At 44.9% G+C, this 22,231-nt stretch overlaps 1 protein-coding gene across 1 annotated transcript in view; it reads left to right on the forward strand.

Moving 5' to 3' along the window:
- Positions 1-22,231, forward strand: part of LOC146186737 (uncharacterized) — a 62,172-nt gene that overhangs the window by 29,537 nt on the left and 10,404 nt on the right. Inside the window, exons 5-9 of the mRNA XM_084607378.1 lie at positions 5,011-5,145; positions 8,348-8,471; positions 8,808-8,980; positions 14,830-14,937; positions 17,434-17,505. Of these exons, the coding sequence (XP_084463504.1) occupies positions 5,011-5,145; positions 8,348-8,471; positions 8,808-8,980; positions 14,830-14,937; positions 17,434-17,505 (612 nt within the window). The remainder of the gene's footprint in view (positions 1-5,010; positions 5,146-8,347; positions 8,472-8,807; positions 8,981-14,829; positions 14,938-17,433; positions 17,506-22,231) is intronic.

Here is a 22,231-nt window from a genome sequence, read left to right on the forward strand (position 1 = left end):
CAGCTCCAGCTAAATCGTCTACGTCACATCGCCCCGTGCCGTCACATAACCCTAAGGTAACCATTGCCCGTACATGTCAGCTGCCAGCTTCCACCTGCCCGAGACGTGTCCCTGATTTTTCTGATAACGCCAATGCTGGATTTTCTAGTGAACGGGGCATTTAAAGCTAACCCGTTAAAACTTGGTGACGCGTAAGCTCCGCCTTTCGGACTCCATGCGGATGTACTGTACTCTGTCACTCAGTTAATCACCTATCTCAAAGCATGTGCCTCCGTTATCTCATAAGGGCTATATTCTCTGAAAGACCATTCTACCACCTTCTACCAAGCTACCATCTTCTCTGGAAGACCATCCGACAGTTATAAAACCCATAACCAAGCTGTAAGGTCGTCAATAGTGCATGTTTTCTCGAGTTTTCTTTTTGTGTGTGTTTGTGTTTCCTGCCGTTTCGGGTGGCCGGCCCGCGAGGCGCGCGGGCGGAGCGGCGCCCGTACCGAGGGAGGGGGGACCTTTTTCTTGTTTTTGGGTTACAGTGTGAAGTGTCCCTGCTTGTGTGCGTTGTCTGATTTATGTCTTTCTTGAGGGGCGGGGGTCTCGCGCATTGAAAGGCGTTCGGCCGTTCTGTGTTTGGCCTGTTGGTTAGCGCTCGAGGCTCCGAACACCGCCGGCGACCCCGTCGAGCGCCCTCTGGGTGTTGGTACGCTGTTTTTTTTTTTAATTTTGTATGTGTAAGAAGCGGTCGTAAATCTCGTGCGCGTCCCCGAGAGTGGAATGCCAGTGGTGGAAAGGCCGGGGTTGGGACGCTTCGGCGAACTGGACCTCGGCTACGATTTTCCACGAATCTGTGTGAACGGGGGGGGGACACCAAGGACGTTTTCACGGAAACGTGGGGCCGAGCGAAAACGACGAGGTGCGAGGGGTGGCCCGGGGTTGCGGCCCGAGCGAAGGAGAAGACGGACGTTCTCCCGTACGCTCGCTTGGGACGACGGGCTGTCCTAAGCCGGAGGGCGACCCAACTCAGTGTCTTATTTGTTCTTTCTTTCGACTGTGCTGTGTTTGTTCATCCATCCGACCTATTTTTTTAATTAAATCAGTTTGTTAATTTAATTCGGCCCATTGCAATTATTTCGGCGAAGCAAGGAGACGGGACCATAACCAGCGAGAAGAAAAAAAAAAGGAACTTCAAGAAACAGCAAAAGGAAGTTTACTCAAGCCGTATTACCTTGCCTGCATGTCCTAGAGGTACCATGCCAGGTTCGGAATGCAAGCGTCTTAGAGGATTTGATCCCACTCACGCTCAAATACGAAATGAGAAGCCCGTGTTTGCAGATCCTGCCAAATCGTCCCGGTGACGTGGTCACGTGATGTCCCACAACCATACGACCAATCAGTGTCTTGCCATGACGGCTTCCAGCTAACACCTGTACGTTATTTTTCGCTCACAACGTCGACAACATCGGCAACGGAATTTCTGCACGGAGAAGGGGACATATAACAATATATCATGTTAACATAGCGACACAGCTCTGATCTGCAAGGATGTGCAGCGCCAGAGTTGCCATGGCCTGGTGATTAGTCAGCTGGTGGTAGGATAGCCATGCTCGGTGCATCAGGTAGGTGAGGAGAAAAAAGAGGCTTGGGTGATGGCTGGATAGGATGTTAGCGGTGCAGGAAAAAATTTGGCCGTGGCTAAAGAGAAGCGTAAACATTTTTCGGAAAAAATGAGTTCTGTGCGGCATTTTTTTTTTTTTTGTCCGCTATCATGCTTAAAAGTGGCAAACATAAACGCAAACGGCAGCTTTTACAAGAAAAGTTTATTGAGTTGGGTTTTGGTAATGTGGTGGCAGGGGAGGTGGTAGGCAAGTCGACTAACGTAGATGTCGTCTGCGAGTCTTAAAGTGTCCTTTTCCTTAAGGCCATGATTGCGGCTTGAAATGCGACGAATTAGATGTGTGATCTGGTTGATTTGGCGCTGAAGGAGGTGTACGGTTGCCGGAAAAGGGCCGGCCGCGAGCGCGGCGGATGGACGCTTTGGCTGAGTGCACTCCCTGGTCGTCGCTAGGCCTGTATTATTTCGCATCGGCGCAACAGCAGACCACACTTGGGAATTGAGCAGAGCTGTAGTAAACGGGCTACTCATAGAACTGCCTACTGTGTATCACTTTGTCTCACAATGAACTGAAGATATCATTAATTACGGCACTGCCGTAGCAGAGGAGCTAATGTACAAGATCGGATGAACGACGACGCATCGCGGCGACACACGCGCCTTTATTCAATGTGCTTTCTGCCGTCGGGCTCGCAGGACAAGAGGGTCTGTCAGCACGGAAACGACGAAGCGCCCTCGCATTGTGCTCCCATACGTGGCGGGCGCCTGTGAGGCGCTGGCACGCATCCTGCAAAAATACGTCTACGTGTCTCAGAAACCTGCCTCAACGGTCGGCCGTTTTCTACCGCTACCAAAATATTGCATCCCCAGAGAAGAACAACCTAGCGTTGTTTACAAAATCCCGTGCTCCGAGTGCCCGGCCTCATATATCGAGGAAACAAACAAACAAACAAAAAAAACCCCTACATCAGCGAATATTACAGCACAAAAATTACGTCCGGCAAATGAACTCGGAAAGCAACCCCCTCGCCGAGCACTGCGAATGCGCCGACCACAAAATCGCCTTTGAGGAGTTGAGCGTCCTTGCGTGGAAACCAATCCTTTCAAAAGACGACACGTAGAGTCTTGGTTCATCCGGCTGACAGAAGCGGCAGTGAATGGGAAACCGGGGCCGCTACCCACCGCCATTCTAGCCACCGTACCACCGCGTACACAATCGACTCCGCCACGTGTTGGGAAAGGGGAAGCAGAGGCCGCTGCTTGCTACTGCTCGCCTCGCACTTCAGTCACCCCTGAGGAAGGGACTAGTTGGTCCTGAAACGTCGGGTTAATAAATACTTTTGATTGGTGATAGTGTTTCTCAAACTGGTTTCAAGAACCCAACCAGGCGAATTTCCGTCGAAGATATTCTCGTTAAAGACACTGCGTCTTTCCTTTCCTGTGAACCAATTATGAAAGGCACGCTTCAGAGCTCAAGTGGACTTTCACTTCCACCTTCCTTCCTTCCCTGAATTTCCACCGAGGATGTTCTCGTTCAAGATACTGCGCCTTTCCATTCCTGTGAACCATTTATGAAAGGTTGGTTGGTTTGGTCTCCGTGCTTCAGGCTCTGAAGCCTGAGCTCAGTGCTCAGGCTTCACACCGAACTGCGCCCACACCGAACTGCAGGGTAACATGTGCAGTAACCCAGAATTCACACACTCACAGAGAAAAGCATCACATTTTGGTGTAGTTTGCGCGTATACAGCTAGTTCACCACGGTAAAAAGAAACCTTCGCTTTTCAAAAGATGTCTCGAATGCAATCGTTTCAGCATTAAGCTCTTTGGCGCCCGTTCCTGGGTTTCGCGTCGCGCTAGCCATCGCCGTTGCCCCTCGCAACCAGTTGTCTGTAATTGTACATGCATGTCTTGCTCGAAATCTTTGCCTCAATCTATCGAAAATGTGAAACAGCTAATCAGCCGCGTTCAAATTTCGCATTAGGAAGTACCGTAATCGTCGCAATTTTTTCTTTAACAAGCGATTTCGCCTTTTCTTGGCGACAGAATTCAGAAAAGATTTATACGCATGATTTATAATGCCCATTGTTTCCAACCATCCAATTTTATGCAATTTTAGAACCCTTTCAGCTACGCTTTCACTCAGATAAGCCAGGACACACAAATAGAAAGCAGTAGTCGTGGAGGAGACCGAATAGTTTATCTGTTGTTGTCGCACCTTCTCCTCCGCCGCCTTGCGTCGTTGCTTTGAAAGTCTTTCTCGCTCTTTGGGAGTTTCCGTCGCTTGTTTAGCTGTCTCTGTTTCTTTTTTACGACGTGCCGCTTCTTCAGGGCGACCGATATCGGCAGCATGAGTAGATTTGCTTGTATAGGCGAGCGTAGCTAGCGCTCACACTAAGCGTTGTCGCCTCATCCATAGTAAAGCACTACATACTCGCCGCAATTCTAAGCGTATATATATATATATATATATATATATATATATATATATAATATATATATATATATATATATATATATATATATATATATATTGCTCGATGGTCTTCCCCTACTGTGACACTGTAGCGGCCTCGACGGTGATCTTGGCCTTAGATGGCTTAGTTAAGCTTTTGCTTCAAAAATGCAATATCCCAGGTTAGCATTGGCTTCAGGGCAAGTGACGCATATAGGGGACGTACGGCGATGTATGGGAGGCGGCGTTCCCGCCGCTTTGTCTGGTCCGCCCACGGCCAAATCCATCTGCATAAGCTGAGTGTATACCTTGTGCAGACGGAGGCTGTGTGGAGGCCGGAAACTATATCGAGCGTAATTGTGATATCAGCGAGACTTTGTGGAACGCAGAGGGCAGAAGCGCGTTGGAATAGACCTAGGAATAGCTAGGTGCCTAACAGGCATGCATGTTGTGAAGAAACTGCTTTTTACAGTCTGCAAAGAGGGGATTATATTTACGGCTGAAATTTGTGAAGCCTGCACAGTAGTGTGCTCTTAGCAATGCAGATGAGCTTAACTAAACGCAGCTTCGATACACGAACCTGCTGCTTGCCTCCCCCCCCCCCCCCCCCCCCCCCTTGTGAGGTAATCTCAAAACTGAATTCTAGTAGAATAACCTGGCTTCCTTAGATGAGGTAGTCATACGATGAAGGAGTTTAGTATTAACAGCAGTAAACACTTTGGTATTGCCTAAAGTGCGCAATCGTAAACTACCACCAACCAGCCGAAGTGCGGACTGTTATGTCTTGATACTTTCGTTAATAAGCATCACGTAGAGCAGGGCACTTAAAATTAAATTATTAGAGGTTTAGAATTTCATTGAGGGTTAGATATATAAACCAAACTGCGCATTTATTTGTCTTATCGAGAAAGGGGTCTACAAAAAAAGAATGACCTGTTTTATTTTGCAGTATCCAGACGGAGTATACTGCGAAAACTTTGTTTCCGAAGAGTGGAAGATGGACACATCTCCACTAACCTACATGAGTTATTCAGCCGAAGTCACTCTGGACGAGAGTGGTTTCAACTATGTCGCTGATTCCCGTGTAAGTAGGCATGCTTTACTTTCTGTGTTCCACTGAATCAGTTCCTTTCTTCGACGGCTGCGTTGCCTTCAAGGACGGCTTCTTTGAGCGGCGACCTATAAGTATCAGCTTAGCGTAACGCGAACGGGGATACGGTATGTTTAGGGTCATTAATTATTTTTGCTTCGTTCTGCCGCTCTTGGATAGCAAGAATGAAGCGGGAGAGTAAGATAAATTAAACAATAATAACATTTCCCTGTAATTAGCGTCTCAATCCCTGGTCTAGACTGTGTACTCTGTTTAACTGTATCCGGAGATTTGTCCCACTAATCTCGATAGACAGCTCAACAGCATATGAGGGAAGAGGGGAATGAGGGAGTGAATAACTAAAGGGAGAAAGTGGTAATACTGTTTATTTATTTTATTTATTTATTAAGGAACCCACAGCGCCAAGGCATTACAGTGAGGGGGGGGGGGGTAGGGAATGCCCAAAAAGAAGCACACATGACACCTCTGCTCGCAGGCAGAGTTACAAGCATAAAGAGCAAGAAAGAGGAAAAAAAGAGCAAACATAGGCAGGGTCGTTCGCCATGTACATCTACAACTTAAAAAGAACGCATCATTTGATGTCACACACAACATCGCTCCGCAGTCTGTTCCATTCCCTAATGGTTTTCGGAAAAAAAGGACATTTTGAACCATTCAGTTTTTGCCGCGAATTCACAGACTTTAAAAACATGGTCAACAAGCTTAGATCTATTAAAAGGCTTCTGCATATACTTTTCACGTTCAACCCGAACAGTTGAATAACAAACAGCGTGAAATAGCTTCAGACGTAACTTCTTTCGGCGCGTGTCAAGCAATTCCCAGTTGAGTGCATCCTTCGTGGAAGGCTCTAGAATAATTTAGATTAAAAGGGGATCGTTAATGAGCAATGGGATCGTGTAGGCTGTGGGCGCCATTCGCTTTTCGCCTCCTTCGATACGTAGCGACAATGACCGTGATTGAACCCTGGTACTCTTAGCTAGACTGCAGAGACATATATCAAGGCACCAATGCACCCCTCGCTAGCCGATACTTTAGACTCAACAATTCTCTTCCTCTCTGCGTGGCTTCCAAAATTGCAGATAATAAATTCGCACTACGTTAACCCAGTGCCTCGGAAAAACTGAAGAACCCTCCATTTATGGTATTAGGGGCACAACACTGAAGTTAATTAACAGCTATTTGAGTGATCGACAACGATATGTTTCAGTCAGAGATTGCAGTTTAACATGCACAGAAGTATAACATGATGTCCCGCAAGGAAGCCTTCTAGGCCCTTTATTATTCAATATATACACAAACGATATAGTACAAGTAGACCCTGAAGTAGGTTTTGTTATTTACACAGATGATACTAATCTTTGTCTTCCAGGCAGTGATGTTAACGCATTAATCCAAAGCGTCAAATGAACTGCTGGAGAAACTTTATTTCTGGTCTCGTAGAAACGCACTATCGATTAACCCGAAGAAGACTAAGGCTGCGCTTTTTAGGGCATAAAACATGCAGGTCTCCGATTGTACGAGTTTACTCTTAGGTGGTAATCGAATTTCAATAGTCAGTGCAGTAAAGACATTGGGAGTTATTTTCAATTAGCATATGTGTTAGGATGATTACACAAATTTACTACGAATTAAGTTAGCTCGAGCTCTGGGTATAATCAGGAGATGCAAATGGATGCTTCCTGCCAAAGGAAAGCTTATCCTTTATAATGCTCTGTTTGAATCGCTTGCCCAATATTGCCACCTGGTGTGGGGTAACACTTCATATACTAATATCAGGAAACTTTTTACTTTACAAAAACCAGCCCTCAAAGCTATAGCTAATGTAGATTACTTATATACTATGCAAAGATTATTTTTCAGGTAAAGGACTACCTCAATAACCAGTCTACACGAGTTTCGTGTATCACATATTTATAAATCATAGCCTCACGACCAAGCCAATCATTTAATAAATATGACACACCTACATGTTAATCTAGACACCATGAATATTGGTATGTGCCACGTCCGAGACCCAATTACGGTCTTCAGTCTCAAAGTTATGTATTGCCGTCTATACTGAATAAATTTGGATTTACAAATGATTCCATTCGATCTGTAACCGCCAATTACATCCGAAATCAGTTCCTTTAGGGGGTTGTTTTGCGTGTCTGTGCAGTGCATTTTGTGAAAAGCTTTGCAATTTTTTCACTATCAGATGTCGATTTGTTCTTTTTTTTATATTTAATTGAATTTAAGTTGTACGTTTATGGATGACCCTAGAGTATGGATTGCAAGGAGCCAAGAGTGCTGACGTATATTTGTTGCGCGATCTCTGCTTTTTTTTTTTTTTTCACCCAATCGCTAGCCGAAACAATATAGGGGTTGGGAGCTTCGTCAAGCCGCAATTGCGGCTTTATTTCCCTTTTCCTCAGCCATGTATTTGACTGGAAATAATTACCTTACTTTACCTTGCAATGTTCAGGCGTGCCATTTTTTAAAACCTCAGTTACCCATCTAAGATAAGAAGCGATGAGGGATGAAAACTTAGGCATCAAGGTACCAGGGCGTCAGCACTCTGCGTAGAAGCAGCTTTTACGAGAAACTATGACTTCAGAGCTGTTTCTTATATCTGAGAGGCACACAATGTAATATCAATGTATTTTGAGGGTTTAGGTATCGTATACAACTTATGATTGTGTATTATGTTGCTTTTAGTCTCAAAAGGTCATTTGCGAAAGGCCTCTTTACATCTACCGGCTAACGAACATAATTAAGTTTTGTGGCTGCAAGTTTGGTCGTACCTGAAAGGTACATACTCTTTCCGAGCTTGCTCCAGTCACTACATATGGTTTCGCCCTCACAGTAGTCCGAAAGAAAACCGAAGGCATAGCACGGGGTCTGGCTTGATCCAGTAAGCCGCGACTAGTCCCAAGGCATTAGGGTTTCAAGAAACGCGTACGGCTATTGCACGACCATTTTTATTGTTTAATTATTAGAGTTTTACAGCCGTAATAAGCAGTGATACTGATTTTTTCCATGAAAAAAAAAAAAAAATATGATGGCCCGCGAGCCACAGAGGTGACCTGATCGGCAAAAACAGAAGTTACCTGGGAGACGCGTGCTTTTCAACGTGTGTTTGCAATAGGTGAAAACCTAGTGGATGTAATTCAAGGTTCTTGTTTTCATTCTTTAGGTTCACATGGATACTTTGGAGAGGCTATACCGGATCGACTTTACGCCAGAGACTGCCTACTTTAACAATATCACTGTGCCGAGGGGCGTTAAATCAGTCAGCCGTATCATTTCAGGAATTCACGGTAAGGGGGCCGAGCTGGCCAAACGCTGGTGTTGAGCCCGAGGTACGGACCCTCTATATTTCATTATTGGAGACGTGCTTTAAGTGATCGTTGCAATCTTTGTGGGGCTACACGTCTGATTTATGATTAAAAAAAAAACGCTCAGTAAAAAAAAAAAGAACGCTGCGAGAAACTGTATAGTTACCCCATACAGTTAATGTATTCGAGGCGCGAAATTATGATACAAATTAGCTTCGTCTACGTTATCTGTGCTGTTCTTGAGCTGAAAACGTCCAGTTTATCTAGCTTTAAATGATTCTCAATCAAGCTCACAATGTTTTTGTTCTTTTACCGCAGGCCTTGTGTTCGACATACAAAACCTGAAGAAGGGAAAAACGCTGTGCCGGCGTAGACAGCTGAAAAATCTGCCTTTCATGAAAGAGGCAGTTATAGATTTCCAAGACATTTCAAAGCTTTCGCCTGATCTTTTCTTCGGCACGAACCGGACGAAGTATGTCCTCAAGAAGAAGGTACGTGGACAGCGCGTGCATAGAAACCCGCTCGAGAAAAAATAAAAAAAGCACATGTTTTCGATGCGAGGAGACCATTACCGAGTGCATTGACCGCTTCTCTTACGTTCATTACTGCTCGAATAGTAGTTTACTGAATCCGAATAAAATATGAATAGTCTAGCTTTGGTACCAAATCGAATACAAACGGTGTAGCCAAGGCGGGATCAAATAAGACTCGAGCGAAAGAATCGAACTGAATATGTTAAAATATTCGTAAGAATATTCGCTGACGGCGCAAACGTTCATAAAAACACTAATATTGCTAATTAGTGATTAACTAGGTGTGCCTTTTTACACACATAATCTAAGCTATAGCTTTTGAAAGACAAAACAGCGATCTATATCAGGAGCGCATAGCCCGTCACGTTCTGGACACAGGAAGATTACGTTCTGTTACTGACTAAAAAAAAAAAAAAAAAAAAAAAGAGGAGGTAAACTTTTATCTTAGTTGATGAGAGGGACGCAGTTATGAGCCATTAGACCAGACATATGGTATGCTAAGAATGGCAGAACGCTGAGGCATCGCGCTCTCTCGGAGGCCGCGTGAAGGAGCATTATTAACAACGGTGCATGAATGCCCGGCGTTGGGGTGGCTGAACGGGCGGAAAAATTATGGAAACAGGCTATGTGACGTCGAAGTGCCCCCCTACCCCCCCTTTGTTTTTTGGAAGTCACCGTAGAATACTGTGGGGAACCTAATTTAAATTCTGTGTACATTACTCAAAAACTAATCGAATACTTGAGATGGTATTTCGCTCGCGTTTCGAATAATCTTGAACAAACTTTATTTCATTGGCTCGCCGAATTAGATAGGAGGAAAGTCGATTCAATGATCACATGCTTCGGATATTTATACACCCCTTCTTGCCGTAGCTCATTCATTTTCCAAGGGATGAACACCAGCTACAGCAACAATTACAACGATGATGCAATCAACATTAACAGCAAACAACAGAAAAGACGACGATGACAACAACAACAATGACGACGACGACAACAACAACAACAACAACAACAACAACAACAACAACAACAACAACAACAACAACAACAACAACAACAACAACAACAACAACAATAATAATAATAATAATAATAATAATAATAATAATAATAATAATAATAATAATAATAATAATAATAATAATAATAATAATAATAATAACAACAACAACAACAACAACAACAACAACAACAACAACAACAACAACAACAACAACAACAACAACAACAACAACAACAACAACAACAACAACAACAACAACAACAACAACAACAATAATAATAATAATAATAATAATAATAATAATAATAATAATAATAATAACAAAAACAACAACAGTGATGGAAACAACATTAGCTAAAATACGGGAAGCGAAGCTCGTAATGCAAGGAGAATTGTTTTTGAGCGAACGAAACGGGTAGTACCTATCTCCCTTCTCGGTGAACACGTCAACAGCGTCGTAAGTGAATTATGAAGCAGCGAGTGTATCTATTAGCAGTGGATTAACTCAGCTAAGCCAGGATATACAAAGCGAGAGCAGTAGTAGTCGGGGATGAGACCGAATCATATCTCTGTTGGTGTTCTTTCCTTGCTCCTCGTGAGTTTCCATCGATCGTTTAGCTATCTCAGCTTAATTTTTTCCACGTGTTGCATCTTCACGGCGACCGATCTCGACGGGATGAGTAGATTCGGTTTGTAGGCGAGCGTAGCGAGCGCTCGGACTAAGCTTTGTTGCCTCATCCATGGCATAGCATTGCAGACTCGCCGCAATTCTCGCCGTATACACACGACTTCGCAAGCGAGCGGCTGCTCTACAGCTTATATCCCTCGCTGTGGCACAGAGCTGAAAAGCACCGCACACGCGTAGCGAGGCGCATAGCTATGTGATGACGTCAGGCACGGCGCTTCGTGGAGACCGGCGATATGTACTGGTGCGAAAGAAGTTTGTCAGTGTGTGAAGAAGCAGGTGTGCGATGTTAAAGGAGGTGCGAAGCAGCAACAGAAGAAGAATGGAGAGCCGCCTGCTCGCGGCTGAAGGCACCTCGTTTGAGGTTGAGGTTGTAGCTGACTACAAGTGGGATTAGCCTTGCGGGTTCTGCGGGCAATTGCTCCACCGTAGCGTGACTTAAATAATAAGAAGGGTTCACAAGTCACACATAATCACAAATAATCATACATAATCACACATATTCACACGGAATCACACACAACAGACAATAGTCAATACTTCTGCCACCACCTGGATTCCAGATCTGAGTCCTGCAGGAAAGTTACAAGAAAGCGTGAAAGCTCTTTTCCACAAGACCGGTTTCCGCCCGGGTAAAGAATGCTCAAGGTCGGCTTAATGTCAAACTCCGGAGTACGCGAAACGCGCGGCAGCTAGCCCAGTGAAGCTCTAGCTTTAAAAGAAAGAGGGAACGAGGCATTGTAGCGGCGAACTCTGGGGGAAGGGGGGCTGTAGACAGCTCCATCAAATTTTAGCGAAATCACATTGGTCCGCATTGCGTGGCTTTATTGTAATGTTTTCTGGAAGAAAAAAGGCGCATTGATTGCTGACAGACGTCGACGTGAAAAGGTTTTTCATGCTGCTTTGATTGAAACTCGAGATTCTGTTGAAGTAATCGCGGGCCCCGTGACTGCTGGCGGCGAGGTGTGCGGTCAAGCAAAAGCAAAAAGGAAAGATACCGCCAGCGCGACGCTGCAGGTGTCTTTTCACATTTTAAAGAACTCAGCTGTAGACCAGTCGCCGGGGCATTGTAAAATAAAACCGCGAAAACGACAGGATGGAGGCAAAAACACAAGATAGACAACACACTCTTTTCAGATCAGGAAATTCTGCGCAAATGCATCTTTTCAAGGGAAAGCCGTTTATTAACACATCGAGTCGCAAGAATGTGCCATAATAATGAACATAGCCGCCAAAACTCACTCGCGACGCTTTTAGCTTTCAACTATTCATAGTCGAAAACGCGTCGCATTGCTGAATGCAGGAAATACTTGATAGGCACGATTTTCCTAAAAACCTAAAGCAGTGTGGTCACAACAGCATCGTAAATAGTCGGCAGTTGCCTCTTACTTGTTGAAGGGTACCAGTATTAACTACTGAGAGCGCAGGGAAAACTTTAAAGCAAATATTCTTTTCAGTCTTATAATGATAGTCTTCGTAGCACAGGCTACGTACGTAGCCCCATTGGTGTAGTACATTCGATAACGACAAAAACACCTAGCATTGTGATCTCCAACTCTGATCTCTAGGTTAAAGAGATTGAGCGGCCAAGTGGCCAATGGGTGAGGATTTGTGCCGAGACCGTCGTCCGTTGGCCTGTGTGGTCGATCGTATTGGACGTAAATCACTGCGACTTGGACGATGGTGGTGTTGCGTGGGCTTCTTGCTAGGTTGAACAGACGACAGGCATCGAGCAGCCTGTGTTTGTTTTGTAGCATAGCAGATAAAAAACTTCCTTCTCCACGGAAAAAAAAAGGAGGGGGGGGGGGGGGGGGGGTGCTTTTAAACATGGCTTGAACCTAATCATAAAAGTTAAAGCTTTGTTAAGCATAGTGTTGCATGGCTTAGTAAGGTTGTGTAGGGTTCGACTTTGATTAACTATTACTTTTCAAATGATGTGACGTCAGTGCTGCCACCTTTGAAATCTGCATCCTTGTCGCCGCTGTTCTCCTTTCCCTCAGCGCCCTCCGATGCTCTTAAGATAGACAAGGGTTTTTACTGACTCGTTTTCAGGAAGTAAGAGAGGAGTTAAAAGACTCTTATCAAATAAATGACTCACCCAGACTTGCTTCAGCGGGTGACACGGCGTTGATCCTTGCCGCTCATTTAGTAGTCTTATTTGTGAAGATAGTGCTGCTCAGCAACGGCTGAGAACTTTGTAATTAGCCCCTATATATAGCCATTTCTGCCCATTACCCGTGTGTAATAAATACGATGTATGAAAAAAAAAAGTTCACCGTGGAGTAGAGGTTAGTGCGCTCTGCATGGACATGGAAGGATGATATGCCTTTGAGTCCTGACGGGGACACGATTCAATAATTTCTTTTATTTTCTATGGTCCCACTTTGATCCTGGTCCTCGGTCCTCGCGACAAAGTGAGACGAAATCCGTATTAGCACCCCGAGTAGCACAGTCTCCTTTCTAATAACGCCCTCATGTAAAACAGCGGACATCAAAGCGCCAGCACTGCGATGATATGACTTAACGGTAGAGCAGAGAAAAGCTATAGACGATGAGTCGCATCATTGCAATGCTGGCATTTTGAAATCCATTATTTTACTCGAAGGTATCACTTTGCTATCAGAAGTGGGAGGATACTCACAGACCTTCTGTCGCACAATCTCATAGATGCTCATACATCTCTGTGATTTTACTGGTGGCATTGCCGTTCGGTTGCTGGGAAGCAGCGCGGTATTTTTCCGCAGCCGGAGTCACTTTGCCACTTTAGGCAAGAATGCAGAAACGGCAACATGCACTTTGCTACGCGCTTACCTGCTACCAAAATTGTTACCTGTCTAATTACAAAATATTCTTAGCATAAAGTCTTTGTGTAAGACGAAACAACGTATATAGGTATATAACTGCTGCTTGTTCCTGAGGCAATAAAGATAGCCTTGCGTTGTGTAGTCAGCACCGGCTCTGGCTCGCGAACGGAAGATGTTATTTTGAATCTCGCCCAAAACCTGACAATGTTTCTGTAAGCACAATGATTTTTTTTTTATAATGCGAAATTATAGAAAACATACGCGGCGACTATATTTTCTAATTACATGCGTTTTAATTTTTTCCTTTCTATGAATTACGCCATGTTTGACGAGAGCGTTCTTGGGTGTGGGCCAACCAGGATTAGTCACTCGCGGTCTATCACGCCGATGGTGGCTATTTCGGCTCTTCTGAGACGTGAGACTCTCACGTTAAGGCGCAGAAAAAGAGGTAAAAATGAAAGGTCTTACAAATGAATAGCGCAAAATATTATTCTAACTACTAGTCTGTGGTATACAGCTGACTCACACGGAGAGGTTTTGCTTTCCATATTCTGGCTCAAATGAGTTGCAGCTTTCTTGTTCTTTTTTTTTCGGTATTTGGTTCTGCGCAGAATAGTGCTCAATAGAGATTCCTGACAATAATAAAACGCTGCTTGTCTCTTGTATTGCCAGTGAAATTCATTAGCGCTCATGCTCATGTGTTAAAGGTTTCCCAATCTTGGGTGCCGCACAATGTGACTGTAAACACGGGCAGGAGAGCCTGAGGACGGAACACTCGTTGTGTGCAGTGTAGCCTTTGGAATTGAATGAAGTTTAATTGAAGTCATACTTAGGTGCACGTAAAATCTGAGTCAGATGCACAGGCGCCTTCTGTATTTTAAAACCGCATGTGCGGTCAAGAAAGAGTGGACCGTCCAAACAAAAAGGTGAACAATCTAGGCAGCCTCAAACGAAATATATTGGCAGCCTCCCTAACAAAAGCTAAAAATATCGGATCTTACTGGCTTTTTCTAAGTGCGCTAAGTTTTATGGAGACGTGGTAAAACATTTGCTATAGCCACCTTTTTTTTTTCATCACACACTGTTTAAAAAATTTTAACGAGAACCATTAAGCAACTGCTACCAGAGCCTTTTTGTTCTCAGCGTGTGTGTTAGTTACAGCTAAAGGTTCTTTTTAATAGCATAAGTATTGGCTTGATTGCATGATGTTTACAGCAGAAGGTAATCTGATTACACCCAGTTCATAAACAGCGTGAAAGAGTAAGCAGCGGTTTATTCACAAACAGCTGAAGAACTGTGCCTTTTATTCTAGACTAGCAAGCGGGGGATCCCGTGCACCGTGTGGCAGGGCCGACGAAAGGACTGGCCTCCCGGAGCAAATATCACTACGGTTTGGGAATGGTGCGTCCGAGAGCAGAAGGTGAGCCAGCATTTTGATAGAAAAGCGTGTTAGCTGCGAGTGTTCATCGGGCTATCTCAATGTGTTCTACGGGTCCAGTAAAAAAGTTGTACCACCGAGTTTGAACGTTTTATTGTTTCATGCATCTTTGGTACCGTTTAATAGGCTTACTGCGTGGCGCAAGGCTATTATTGGACGTAGCTTATAACTTGAGGCCCCGAAAAATCACAGCGTACTAAAAGCAGTGTCGTGTTGGCAACATATATTGCTGTGTACCAATGTGCACATTACTTGCACGTACGCAGTCACATATAACGTATTTGCTCGTATAGTGGTCGACATATTTTACAAGCCGGTTTTCAAATTTGGGAAACCAGGAGAAAAAAAAAAAAAAACAGACGTTGCAATTTCGTGTAGATGAACTCACAGTGCAGAAAAGATCGCAGCTGCGGGGACATGGACAGTACTTTATACACGCGGCGCTCGAACCGCGCGTCGATCCTGAATAACACATGATAAAAAATCTAGACATGAACGCCCTCATTTCATCCAATTCAATTCGACATCGACCTCAACGTCCGCAGCGTGTCAATGTTTCACCTAAAAAAAAAAAAATCCTTCGTTATTGCGCGGAAAGCTTGGTTGTATGCTCTCACTGGCCTCTCTTCGAGGTTACATGAAAATTGCGTTACTTGCTGGTAATGGCTTCAAAAGGAGCCAGACAAAGTTGAAGAGAATTTTTTTGGTGACCGTGGTGAATGCCGTGATAGCTTAAAGCACCTGAGCTGTAGAGCAGCGGAAATGAAGATGACTGGCCCCGCCGGGGTGGCGCAGTGGTTACGGCGCTCGACTACTGTTCCCAAGGATGCGGGATCGAATCCCGGCCTCGTCGGCCACTTTTCGATGGAGGCGAAAAGCAAGGCGCCCGTGTGCTGTGCGATGTCAGCGCACGTTAAAGGACTCCAGGTGGTCGAAATTTGCGGAGTCCTCCACTACGGCGTCTCTCATAGCCTGCGTCGCTTTGGGACGTTAAACCCCACAAACTAAACCAATGAAGATGACGGGGAGTGGAAACAAATGGGAATTAAAGGAAAGAAAGTGGAAGAAAAAAATAGGAGGTGTGGAGATAATAAGCTGTATAGCACTATACTACAATAGAGCGCGTATTCCGCCTTCATTGTTCCGGCCGATAATCTGCGTAACACTTCCTGTGGGCGTCCGCTGTCACGCAGGTTTTCTGCACCTATGCACGTAGGACGACGGCACTCTCAGATGCGGAACAGATCGGCGCGTTCCCGAGCAATTTGTGGAAGTTTCGTTTATGGGACGAGGTCATGGGTGGCAAAGCATTGTTCGTGGCTTTTTAGGAAGTGACAGGCTTGTAAAAAATCTTCGCGAAAATGACAGCATTAACTTCCAATGTTGGTGAAGCCTCGAAAGCGTTATGATGGCAAGAATTTTCGAATTTGTTTTTTTTCGCGTCATTACCTCTTTTCTTCTCCTCCGTTTGCAGCCGTTTTTGTGCTTCCAGAATGCGATTTTGAAAAAAAAAAAAAAAGTTTATGTACTTGCGAGGAAGTGCAGTAGTTCTGAGAGATGGCCGCACCCAGTTTACCTGAACGACCAATATATTTTCTGCATTGCAAGTCGTAAAATCTATCTTACCTAGGCCCATATTTTCTCTCAACCGCTTTCGAAGTAGGGCTGCATCCTTGAACGTTGTTACGAAGTATGAATAAAGTGCAAATAGAAGTTAACTAACTAACTAACTAACTAACTAACTAACTAACTAACTAACTAACTAACTAACTAACTAACTAACTAACTAACTAACTAACTAACTAACTAACTAACTAACTAACTAACTAACTAACTAACTAACTAACTAACTAACTAACTAACTAACTAACTAACTAACTAACTAACTAACTAACTAACTAACTAACTAACTAACTAACTAACTAACTAACTAACTAACTAACTAACTAACTAACTAACTAACTAACTAACTAACTAACTAACTAACTAACTAACTAACTAACTAACTAACTAACTAACTAACTAACTAACTAACTAACTAACTAACTAACTAAGTAAATAAATAAATAAATAAATAAATAAATAAATAAATAAATAAATAAATAAATAAATAAATAAGTTAATAAATCTTTCTACATGCTCATCGATTCGCATTTATAATGGCCCTACAACAAAAAGCAGCAGCCAGTCAATGACTACGACAACAAACAAGAGAACCGATGGCAAGGACGGAAGGATGATAACTTCAATGAGCAACAGCAGCTGCAACCAGTACAATCAAGGTATTGACGAAATGCAGTCGCTAGAATCTAGCCCCTCCCATTGTTTGCTTCTGCTGTTCAGTGCAGATATTGAGAGGACCTTTCAAGAGCGGTAACAAATTTCACAGCCACGCAGGGTCTTAATTTCTCTTTATTACGCTCGATGAGCACTCAAATTAGGTACACACAGAGCCCGAGCAACTCTCAATCTATGCAGGAAAAACCAACGTACGGCATGTGGGACTCCCCTAGTCTTCCTCTTGTCAGCCTGGAAATCTATCACTCGCAGGTAAGTTTATTTAAAAGTGTCAAGGCGCAGAAATTTAGATTTCCCTATTGCATCCTCCCCCTTCTCCCCCTAGGATTGAAGAAATTACATCTTATATTGATATTTCCAGAATTATGGGAGTACATCACGGGTTCTAACCTGACGAATTTTCCCCAGAATAGTCATTTGCTAGACTAGGTGGTAATCCATTGAGATAGTAGTAGCGCAGACAGACATGGACAGAGGGAGCGCTGTGTTCGTCTTCTTCCCTTTGTCCATGTCTGTCTGCGCTACTACTATCTCAATGGATTTTCCTCATGTGATGCTTTGCTGCCGCGGGGGAACTCTACCATGAAGGTGTTCCGGAAGATGAACTTTTTTTTTTTAATTGAATATCTCCTCAAAATGTACAAAGGCCACTGGTGGGCAGTAGTAGAGCAAGACGGATTTTGTTTTTGTTTACGGCGCCAGATGTTAGTGCCTCAACTGCCCGCGCAGGGCAGCGTAATTCGGCCGTGGTGGCGCAGGTCCGCGTCCGTGTCCACATATAGGAAGAGAGGAGGGCAGTGAGGGGAGGAGGGAGGGCGAACAGAAAGACGCTGAACGTCAAACCTGAGGACACCGATGCGGGGCCTGCAGCAGGGAATGAGCGCGGTGCTCGGCGCCTTCGCTGTTTGAGCCCGAAAATGGTCTCAGTATCTAGCGCAGGCAAATGCACGTATAGGTAGGAGAGACGACAGGACAGACGGTAGACTTGAGACTAAAATTTACGATAAAATGTGCATGTTTATTCCAGATGAATTTCAGTTCTAAGCTTAGGGTGTGTACTGCCATCTCTCCTATTTATGTGCGCTCTTTGGTGCGTTAAACACTATGGCTTGCACATCTTGTGCCACCGTACTTCGAGACTGCCTTGGGTGGTTTCTGAGCACCTTTAGGAGTGCACAACGAATAGAGGGCCGCGCATTCTCTGCCTCCTCCTCCTTCAGCAATTTTGCAGTGCAGGGCAGTCGAGCGACTATTTCGCGTGTTCACAAGGGTGAGATGTGACTGCTAGACAACACTGTGTTGTATGTGTTGTGCGACGACTACTTTCGTACGTTGACCAGGCTAGACAAAAATATTAGAGCACCGCAGAATCGGCATTGGAGTAATGCGAAAGTACGGATGCGGCAGTTGGTTGCTTCAGGTTTCTTATAATTGTTTAATTCACTACTTGTTTACTTATTTTAGTCTTTGATACTTTGAAATTGAGCGCCAATCCCTTCCTGCGCCATTTTCGGCACTACGTCCGGTTGCGGAATGTCACATCCTCTACGTCACATTAATTCACATCTTGTGTACCCGCTTGTCACGCAGCGTAGCGGGACGCGTAATTCTGGACAAGCTCCACATACACCCCCCGAGCAGGTGTGCGCAACATCCCATTTATTGGCTGACATTACTAGTTGACTAACTTGTTTAACCAATAGCCAAAAACATGCTACCAGGAAGACATGATGCCCGCAGGAAGACAAGTGCACAGACCCTTGAGAAACACTACGAGGACGATCCACAAGCAGTGTAATTGGATACAGCCCAACACATCAAAAACGAAGCACACGCGGCATGTATGGCCACTCCAAAGTCAACCTTCCTTAAGGCCATAACATTTCATGCTAGCTCCATATGCGAGACAGAGGAAGTAGCTATCGCACTGGCCATCGCTGATCCTCGCACCAAAACTATCCGTTCAAAAGCGCCGCTCAAAATTTCGACAAAAATTCTGTAAGCGCACTCGCGGCGCGAATTCAGCGCAACCGATCTCTCAATCACAACATCAATCTCGTATGGGTTCCGGCTCACGCGGGTCACTCCGGAAACGAAGGGGTCGACCGTCTAGCCCGAGGCTTAACCAACCGGGAGACGGGAGATCTATCGGGAACGGACTCGCCCGTCGAGGCGCCGCGCACATACGCCGAGATAACAAACTTTTATCGCGAGCTAAGATGCACGTACCCCGCCTCTCACTCCGCAATGGACCGGGCGCAAACCACAACACTATGACGCCTACAAACAAAGGCCATTCTTAGCCCCTACCATTTATCGTTAATTACAAACGGAGAATATAACCCTGCATGCCGCCACTGCGGAGACGGGACGCAGGCCACTCAAGACCATATACTGTGGGAATGCGCCAGCAATCCCCCTCCAAAGACACTCTTGCCTGCTCCCTCAGTGGAGGAATGGGACAAGCTGTTGGCCAGCTCAAGGAAAACTACGCAATTGGCTCTCGTCACGCGAGCTCAAGGGGTCGCCCCCGACTGGAGAAGACCCTGGACTCGCCCCAGCCAGATATACTTCCTTTCATTTTGTGGCAATAAAAGTTATCACCACCACCACCACCCATTTTACACTTTGGTGCTTTCAACTTGCGCGCCGATCCTTTCCTATGCACTTTTTTGGCTCCACTTCCGGTTGCATGACGTTATATCCTTGGCGTCACCCTAACTGACTGATTTAATTAACTATTTAGTATTTTATAAATCCTAATGTCACCCCAATTAACTGACTTAACTGTTTTAGCATTTGATACATTCAAGTATGGCGCCAAGCCACATGGCTAATGAGACCATTTGCGACTTTACTTTTACATTTTTGCTTCTAATTATTACTTAAAAAACTTATTGGCCTAATTATTTTTTCGGACACAACATTATGTCACCTATTGATTGACACCACTCATTAACCTCTACCACCTCTCAATTACTCACAGCTGCTGCGGACAACTTTTGAATATTTGCCTTTAATTATTTAACTAATTACCATATTGGCCTAATTATTTTTTCGGACACAACATTATGTCACCCTCTATCGATTGATACCACTTATTAACATTACCGTTTTTCAATTAATCACAACTGCTGCTGGCACGATTTTGCGGACGTGGTCTGCGGACAGAAATCCGTAGACATAGCGAAGTAACGCTATCGCATTAATAAGCGGTGACTTGTATGGACAGCCGCACGAGAAGTGGGCTCGCAAGCTCACCATCGGGGCCAGGAATGTGAAAAGGCCGTCTGCTAAAAATACTGCATAAAACAACAAAGCGATGCAGCGCCTGCGCTGAGAAAATAACACTCATATTGTCACGTATTATCAGTAACGAAAAGCCGCTACTGGAATTTTTGGTAGAAAGTGGTCCCGGAAATGTAAATTCTTTTAAAAGCGTTAGCCCTTGCTGCTTACGTTTGCCGGTTTCTCGTTCGTTTCGTTTTTCCATTTCTCTCAGATTCAAGATGGCGGCCAAGACACGTGATCATAGTTACAGCATTGCAAATAATTTTTTTAGCTACCATGCGAAAAGCCATACAAGGGAGTCCACCACCTGGTCCAACATGTGTAAAATCATGATTTCCCAGAGCAACTTGACTGAGGCCTTGCCCCCGCTATTACCTACTATGTTGTGGTTGTTGTTGCGACTGAAGGAAGAAGGAAAAGAAAACGCAAATGTCAGCTACTGGCTCGGTAGCCGAGTCACCTCTGCTACCTCGTGCGGACAGAATAGAAAACAGAGAAGAAAGAAAAGAAGAGGGAGAGAAAGACGCGCGTCGCAACCACCACCGAAACGGTAGCGGGGTGGAGTATATAATGTTGATCAATATTAGCTTCTATACTGTGGTTGTTGTGGCTGTAGGAAGAAGGAAAAAAAATCCAAGGGCTTGCTACTGGCTCTGTAGCTGAGCCACCTCCGCTGCCTCGTGCGGACAGAAGAGAGAAAGTATAGAAGAAAGAAAAAGAAGAGGGAGAGAAAGATGCGCGTCGCAACAGCCGTTGTCCATCACCTAAGCGGTGGCGGGTGCATTGACGGCCTACAACAGATAAAAATTAGGTGGAAGGCTAGCCCTTTCCGCAAGCGGCGTTGACCTACCGTCCCAGCCCCGTAGGGCCAGGAACTGCCACCCTTCACCACCATCTATCTTGTTGTTGTGGCTGTAGGAAGAAGGAATAGAAAATGCACGGGCCTGCTACTGGCTCTGTAACTGAGCCACCTCCGCTGCCTCCTGCAGACAGAAGCGAGAAAGTAGAGAAGAAAAAGGAAAGACGCGCGCCGGCAACAGCCGTTGTCCACCATCTAAGCGGTGGCGGGTGCAATGACGGTCTACAACAGATAAAAATTCGGTGGCTGGCTAGCCCCCGCCGCAAGCGGCGTTGACCTACCGTCCCAGCCCCATAGGGCCAGGAACAGCCACCTTCACCACCTTTCCCTCGGTCGCTATATATCGACGAAGCTTATATACTCCATCCGGAAATGTGTGTGCCTGACGCCACTTACAATCACCACTTGCGTCAAAATTATGATCTACCCATCTGAGGTACAAAATTCTGGTGATGCCAAACGAGTTGGCATCTCATGGCTCTTCGAATTGTTTTCCGATCTAAATGCTAACATGTGCTAGGGATGAGCACAGACATTTAGTCCTTGAAACAGCGATGGGGTGCGACCTTCCGGTGCCCGTGGCGGGCGAACCACTGGTCGTAGGGAGGCGTAGGTGACATCAAACGAATCGTTGTTTCACGATGTGCATACATACAATTACATACGACACTTTAAGACCTGGGTTTAATTCTCTAAAATGCCTGCGGAGGTCGAGCTCTTTCTGTGTTCGCGCTACGTTTTTTTTTTTTTTTTTTTCAGGGACCGAAGGAGTCAAGCTTAGGAGCGCGCATCAAACAGCGGTGCGAGAGTCACGTGCTGCTGTCTCAG

This window comes from Amblyomma maculatum, chromosome 6, assembly GCF_055883805.1.
Source record: "Amblyomma maculatum isolate TAMU_Amacu chromosome 6, ASM5588380v1, whole genome shotgun sequence".
NCBI classification, from domain to species: domain Eukaryota; kingdom Metazoa; phylum Arthropoda; class Arachnida; order Ixodida; family Ixodidae; genus Amblyomma; species Amblyomma maculatum.